The following is a 7,813-nucleotide window of genomic DNA, read 5'->3' on the forward strand; positions in this document are numbered from 1 at the left end:
TATTCTTTAGGAACTTACTACAGTTTTTATTTGAAAGTAAGAATAATTAAGATGGGTATATGTACTGTATATCTATATATTTATCAAGAGATTTATTAGTGGATGTGTTCAATTCTGTTTTTTTCCCAGATTGGTGAGCTGTTGAGCTCTGCGGACCCGACACAGAAAGCTTGCCTGACATTGAGTTGTCCTAACTCTGGTGTATGGAAGAATTCTGTGTTGGAGAAACACAATCTACAGGACTTTATTGAGATCAAAACCAATCCATCCTCAGTGTTGCCAGAGATGGAAGGCCTGCAGGAGTTTACAGAATATCTTTCGGAGTCTTTGGAACCTCAGTCTCCTTTTGATCTGCTCGAGCCCCCTAGCACTGTAGGTTTTCTCAAGCTTTCTCGTCCTTGCTGCTATGTCTTTCCTGGAGGGAGAGGCGATTCTGCCTTTTTTGCTGTGAATGGTTTTAATGTCTTGGTCAACGGTGGGTCAGATCCACGCTCATGTTTTTGGAAGCTTGTGCGACATCTGGACCGGGTTGACTCTATGCTGCTTACTCACATTGGGGTTGACAACCTACCTGGTGTGAACAGTATGTTGCAAAGGAAGGTTGCTGAGCTTGAGGAGGAGCAGTCTGCAGGCTCCCAAGGCAACGAGGACTGGATGAAGAATCTCATATCACCTGAAATAGGGGTAGTTTTCCTGAATGCCCCAGACAGGCTCAAAGCAGTCCCTGGGGATCCCAAAGTACTACAGAGCTGCGACCAGGTGGCACTCACCTTACAATACCTGGAAAAATTATCAATCACACCAGAACCACTCTACCGCTCTAACAACTCTAATATCGAGCCAATCATTCTCTTCCAGAAAATGGGAGTTGGTCGCCTTGAGATGTATGTCCTCAACCCTGTCAAGGGCAGCAAGGAACTGGAGGCCCTCATGCAAACTTGGCCTCAAAATGTGTCAAACACCAAAGGCTCAGAGTTCCCTGTACCCAGCCTGGTCTCCATCTGTGCTCTGCTGGTGTGGCATCCTGCAAGTTATCATGAAAAGATTATTCGAGTCCTGTTCCCAGGTTGTACACCTCAGGCTAAGATCCTGGAGGGACTGGATAAACTGAAGCACCTTGACTTCCTTAAGCACCCAGTAGTAAGCCTCAAAGATCTTGAGGCATGCAAATTAGACAAGCCGCCAAAACGAACGGAGAGTCGGGAAAGCCTGAAGTCGGCAACCAAAGAGTCTAGACCAGCAAGTGCTGCCCTAAAGGAGAAACCTGGACGTGTTGATATCAAGAAGCAAGATTTAAAGGGCAAATCCAAAATGACAAATGACTTTGCTCCAAAAGACAGCAAAGAAGGTGAAGAAAAACACAAACCAAAGGATAGTGATGTAAAGCCAAAAGTGGTAAAGGCTGAAAAGCCTCTATCAAAGAGAGAACCTTCAAAGGATGATAAGAAGGAAGTCAAAAGGGAGGAAAGGGCCACAGTTGTCGCTTCTAAAAAAGAAGAGAATGGAGAAAAGAAGGACCAAACCAAAAAGGAGCCACCTTCAGTGAAATCCAAGAAGGAAACAAAGGTAGAACCAAAGAAAGAACTCAAGAAGGAAAGTAAGTTCGAAGAGAAGAGACTGAAAACCCTGAGCAAGGAGGTGAAAAAGGTACCAGGAGGAACTGTTCCTTCATCTTCTGCTCTGGACCAAAAGAAAAATATAGGCAAAAATGGGGCATTAAAGAAGGATGGATCTGGCCCAAAGAAGGAAGCTAATAAAGGGGCTAAATCCAAAAAGGAGAAAGAAAGTCAAAAAGCCCCTCCTTCCACACAAGAGGATGCAGATCGCTCCAAGATGTCCACACCAGAGGATATGACGGCGGAGTTTGAAAAGCTGCGAGAGGAGAGTGCGCAGGATGACGCAGGCCCATGTAGAATAAGCAGATGTAATGCAACAAATGAAGGGGCTGCCACAATAGGAAGGGCATCTTCAGAGCAGGGATCGTCTAAGAAGTTGGAGGATCGTTGTGAGCTTGATGGAGCAAATGTAGGGGAGGCAAATGAAAATTTAGACAGTCCAGAGAAATTCCGCTGCATGGAAACCATTAGCAATCCTATCAAGGCTATGGGACCACCCTCTCCTCTGGCTAAGACTCCAAAAAGTGACCGCAGTGTTAACTTTGACCTCACACCCACAGAGTATCGGTTACTTGAGGGAGCCCTGAAGAACAATTTGATAAGAAATGGCCAAGATGATGCATGTGCCAGCTCTGACGAGAAGACTCTTGAATTAGTCTCTCCTCCAGGTTCAAGTCCAAACAGTGCTGGACATACACCTTTTCAGCAGTCTCCCGAGGCAGAACCCCTAGGGTCTGGGGAAGACAGTAGCCTTGGTGGTAAAATATCTAGCCTGGGGTTTGACGACAGCCGACCCAATGGATCCTGTAGAAACTCTGAGTTGGGATGCCCTAAAAACAACATAGAGAACAATTCCTCCTCCTCTCTGGAGAAGCACTCAAGCTTCCTGTCATTGAGCCCTGTAAAGGACATGATACCCGATGTTTCCCCTACCATTACCACCCCTTCCTTGCCAGCTGAAGTTGGCTCCCCGCACTCTACAGAGGTTGACGAATCTTTATCGGTTTCTTTTGAGCAGGTACTTCCACCACTTAATGAGTCACCTAAGGAAGATATGGATGTCAGGCCCTACTCAAATGGGCACTACGACTTGGACTCTAAAACGGGAATGTCCTTGCCTTTGAGGGCGTCTCATAACATGAGGCAACCAGGCGATGGCTCAGAGGGGCGCTTCTCTGGACCACAGGACTTTATCACAGACATTCCTCCCCATGATGTCGATTTGTGTCTGGTGTCCCCCTGTGAATTTCAGCATCCCAAACCTCCTGAGAACCAACGCATTCCACTTTCTCCCGGGCTGGCTAACCCTGGTTCACGTGATCTTTCCGATGACAGTGACCTCTCCCAGGAGCTGGCGAAGCCACTTGCTCAGTGTTACGCAGTTGACGATCTGCATTCACCCCAGGGCCAAGAGACACCCCCAACATCTGCCAGTGAGTCCCTGCCCACGGCTTCGGAGTCTGATGTGCCTCCAGGCACCGAGGACTGTCCCTCCATCACTGCAGACTGCGGGCTAGACTCCGACGAGGACTCTGGGGGCAATTTCCCACCCCACCAGCCACATGACCATCTCAGATCTCGCACGTCTCAGAGGGGAACTCGTCACTCTTCCCAAGATCCTCCCCCTGCACCCATGAAGGACTTGCCCCCGCTGCCCCCACAGCCTGGTGCCTGCATGGCTGATCCTGAGGCCGAAACACAAGGCAAAAATGGGAAGAATGTAACTACAAAATCCAAGAAGCCCACTGGAGGCATGCAGAGAGTAAGCTCGACAAACATCTCCACACAGAACAGCAAGACAAAGGCTGGCACCTCAGCCCCTGCTAGTGGGACTACGAAATCGAGCTCTAATGTTGACACGAGACCTCCATCACGCAGCACGGTCCCTGCTTCCAAAGTGGGACCCATGAGATCTACTACAGCCAGTAAGTAAGGAAACAGCTGGGGAAGTAGCAACCCTATATGGAAAACACAGCTTTATTCTTCTTAGGGGGAATTATAAAACATGTATTTTTTTTACTTGATTTATTGCAGCATTACATTAATGGCAGCTCTCATTTGTACATAACTCTTAATTCCTCATTTGCAATTCTTCTTTTTAAGGCTCGGGGAGCAGTAAGCCAAATGTGGGGGGCAGTACACCTGTTTGTTTGGACCTGGCCTACCTCCCCTCTGGCTGTGCAGCTGCCACTGTTGACGTCGAGTTCTTCCGCCGTTTGCGTTCCTCTTGCTACATCGTCAGCGGGGATGAGCCCCTCAAGGAGAACATTATGAGGCCCATTCTGAATGCACTACTGGAAGGCAAAACGGCCTGGTCTACTGTGCAAGTCAGTCCAACTTTTAGATATTTAATAAAATTATTTAATATTCTCTTTTTTTCCTTGTACAGCATTACCTCGTGTTCATATGCGTAGAGAGGCATATCTACATGCAAATGACTTGTGTGACTTAGAACTGACATAAGTATAGCAATAATATAGTAACTTTAATTTGTAATTCATGCTGTATTGTTTAGTGAGTATTTTTTGGTTGTTTATAGATTGAAATGGTAGCAGTGAAGTACTACTTTTAATTTTTTGATACCTCTCACCTCAGGTGACTCTGATCCCCACCTTTGACTCCGGAACCATGCATGAGTGGTACCAGGAGACTCATGAGAGGCAGAGGGAGCTGGGCATCACTGTCCTTGGCAGCAACAGCACCGTGGCCATGCAGGAGGAGACCTTTCCTGCCTGCAAAGTGGAGTTCTGATGGGAGGGGAAGGTCTGTGCATTAAAATGCACCCCCCCCCCCCCCCCCGACCCACAGTGGCACAGTCCCTCCCTCTCTCCTTCCCTCTTTTATTGTGTAGCAACTGCTCTCCACTCCTTCACAAACCCCCCTGTTCCGTCAGGGTGTGTGATCTGTAACCTGCGATATAAGTTTTCTGGGGGGTGGGGTGATGATCATTTAAGGGGGGGGAATTGAATATGTGCAATCATGCTACTCTTTGGTAAGCCTCAAAGTGAACTGGCCAAATTGGTAATGATAAAACATTGGAACTTGTGTTCTCTTTACATGCTGTAGACGCTGCTCAATGGATACAAGGCGCAGCACATGCAGAGTAACACATTTGCTGACGTATGTACGCACACACACACACACACACACACACGTGCACATACATATGTGTGTCATCCTCAACGAAAGGCTGACCTGGTTTCCTGTTGATAAGCAGCTCTCGTTTCAGCCGGTGCCTGACCGTGCCTTGTTGGGCTGTAGATCTTAAGGGTGTCATCAGTCACGAGATGTGTGGGACATCTGAAAGTTCTTTCCCATCTTCCACCGCCTGAGACTGAGAATTTCAGCCATGTCACGTCGTCTTTTATATTAAAAATAAAATTTAATTTCACACAGTTTAGCTGTTCAAAAATAAGTGGGGAAATCTATGAATGTGTCAAAGAATGTTTATAGGATGTCAGAGTTTGTGTGAGGCTGCCACTGGTGTGTGGGCTCGGCAAAGCCACCTCACTGACTGTTCTGTGGCATTTTGAGGGAGTTTTAGGTTCAAGTCCGTGTACAGAGGTCTCTCCTGTGAGGATGTCAGATTTCTGAAACGCCTGCAAACTACAAGGTACCCAACTGGGTCTGGTATAGAGTGAAAATGCTGCGGTTTTGTGGAAATGATGAAATAGTGATTACAGATGACAAGTTTGGTTTATTTGGATGCTAAAATGTTTTTTTCTTCTTCCTGATATGTGTAAATCAACAATTTTATATTCATATCCTGTGACAGCTTTCTTTGTTTACTGTAAAGTTGTGCCTACAATTCAAGGATCCGATCAACCTAATACGGTACCCGATTGAGTGTTTAGTGTCCTCGAGTGAGATGGACACGTATCAGGAGAAAAGCAAAGGGATGCCTCGTTCTTCTCTGACACGGCCTGATGCATCACACTGTAGGATGTAAGCGGCTTGTGCGTGAGCCAAGAATCGTAGCCTTTAGCATGTGTTAGCTAGAGAATTGAGAAAGCATGCTGGGCCTCCCCATCAGCATTCCTGTCTGCACTAAGATGAGGGTTTTTCTTTTTTTTTTTTAAAAAAAAAAACTCGCCCACCTTTTTGAATAACTGAAGAAATCTGTTGTGGGTTTGTCAATCAGCAAACAATGTGGGTTTTTTTATTTTATTGATGCTTGAAATGGTTACTGTTTAAGCATGCTGAACTTTACATGTGTAGTTTTCATTTCTCCATTTACTTTAGATGAAGACTCTCTTATGGGCTCTCACTACCAGGCCTGTCTTCTAGTATTTATTGAGATGGGAATCCATAATCTTACGATGCCTCCATGTTCCTGGGACCTTTCCTGAATTCTGGGACCTGCCTTGTTGGGAAAATGCATTTAGGTTTTTTTTTTTTCCTCTCATTCCCTTTTTAAACGTGAACCTTTTGAACTTGATTGAAATTCAGATATCAGTTTATTTATTTTCTAAATTATTACCTTTTTTTGGTCAGGATTAACGCAACACTAATGCCTACCCTCTAAGAAGTGATTCTATTCTTTTGGTTTCCTGCTTTTCATTTTTTATTTTTTGCTTAGCAGCATCTTAGAACAAAATTCGCTTTCACCTGTGAAATGCCACGCAATAGTATTGTATGTGATACTGTAACCTATGCCTTTAGCTAAACTGTAACTGAACATAAGTGCAGCATTTCAACTATTTTATATTCACAAAGTTTTCCAACTGTAATTCTGTTTCTACTGCGCAGTAAGCTACCTTGTTGAGTTGGCTGAGGCTGGCAGTCTTCTCGGTTGCTGTGGCATGTTTTGAAAGTGGTTCAGAAGAATGAAAATGTGTGGATGCTCTGCCCTCTAATGGCTGTAAGGCGTAACTGTCCTGGAATATCTGCCAAATGCAAAACCAGTGACTCTAAACCAGGGGTCTCCAACTCTGGTCCCGGAGAGCTACTATCCAGTAGGTTTTCTGTCCCACTTGACTTCTGATGAGCCACACCTGTTCCTGGTATTTACCTGACAACAGGTGTGGCTCATCAGAAGCCGGGTATGATAGAAAACCTATTGGACGGTAGCTCTCCAGGACCAGAGTTGGAGACCCCTACTCTAAACCATGATGTAAGTTTGGATTTTTGTCGTCTCTCAGTGGTACAAAGGTATTAGTATCTGGACTGTGTTTTTTTTTTTTTTTTGCTGCACTGTGTGCTTGGACCACCGGGGCCCAGCCATGCCACCGGGGCAGCCACAGACGACTGGACTGCTCCCTCGTTTTATTATAGCACAGCTAACCCTGAGGTCGAGGTCCACCAGCGTTTCCAAAAAAACAGAAATGGAAGGAGACTTCAAGACAATACCAAGACCCATTTCTCAGTATTTTTCCCAAATACTGTGCTTTACATGTGGAATGTTTTTGGCTTTGGAGCTTAATTCTGCAGATGTTCTTATTGGACGACTGAAACTGCCACAGTTGCCGATTATCCTGAAGGAGTGCTAGCAGTCGTGGATGTATGAAGGCAGATGATGCAGTATTTAAACACTAATGTTGTCTTTTTCTTTTCAATAAATATGCTTGTTTTATACAATTGTTTCTTTAGTCTTCATTTCTAATTGTAAAAAGTTTTGTTGCTCGTCTCGCCACTGTGCTCTAAGTATGGGGGCGTACTTGTGCTTCTGCTCTTCACTAAATTTAAGGTCCGTAACCTCATTTAAGTATAGCAAGTGACACAATCTACATCGATGTGCAAAGTAAACCACATGAGTCACAGTTAGGGCTGGATACTGAACTTCGGTACTTTGTGGTACCCATTGAGATGCTCCAATCCTATCGATGATCGAAAAATCGATTTCCTTTCGGTGCCAAATTCCGATACCGAAACAGTAAATCTAGCGTATGTGATCTAATACGCAGCATACTTACATGTGTAAAGAACTGAAGTCGCTGGTGATTGCCTAATGTAACGCTACATGAAGGCGTAGTGTAAGTAATGCCTAAGAAATCCAACATATCACGTGAATATCCAGAGAGCGTCATTGTGTATGTGTTTGTGAGCGACATCATCGGTCCGATTCAACTACTTGGAAGCGCTTGGGGTGATAAACTTGCTATAATTGCTTTACTACAAGCACCGGGGCTAACGAATTGTGTTCTGCATAATCTGCAATGTCTGCACTTTAGAGGCATCTTCGTCCCATCCAGCTCAAG

At 45.2% G+C, this 7,813-nt stretch overlaps 1 protein-coding gene across 2 annotated transcripts in view; it reads left to right on the plus strand.

The window, feature by feature from the left end:
* Positions 1 to 7,193, plus strand: part of map1sa (microtubule-associated protein 1Sa) — a 30,778-nt gene extending 23,585 nt beyond the window's left edge. Inside the window, exons 5-8 of one of the 2 annotated variants that reach the window (XR_002838439.2) lie at positions 130 to 3,541; positions 3,720 to 3,943; positions 4,212 to 6,537; positions 6,703 to 7,193. Coding sequence is in view for 1 of the 2 variants with exons in the window: in XM_023813274.2 (XP_023669042.2) it covers positions 130 to 3,541; positions 3,720 to 3,943; positions 4,212 to 4,367 (3,792 nt within the window). In the remaining variant the exon portion in view is untranslated. Of the gene's footprint in view, positions 1 to 129; positions 3,542 to 3,719; positions 3,944 to 4,211 lie in introns of both variants that reach the window. The other variant, XM_023813274.2, reaches the window with a different exon arrangement.
* Positions 7,194 to 7,813: the final 620 nt, after the last annotated feature.

The sequence above is a fragment of the Paramormyrops kingsleyae genome, chromosome 15, assembly GCF_048594095.1.
Source record: "Paramormyrops kingsleyae isolate MSU_618 chromosome 15, PKINGS_0.4, whole genome shotgun sequence".
NCBI classification, from domain to species: Eukaryota; Metazoa; Chordata; class Actinopteri; order Osteoglossiformes; family Mormyridae; genus Paramormyrops; species Paramormyrops kingsleyae.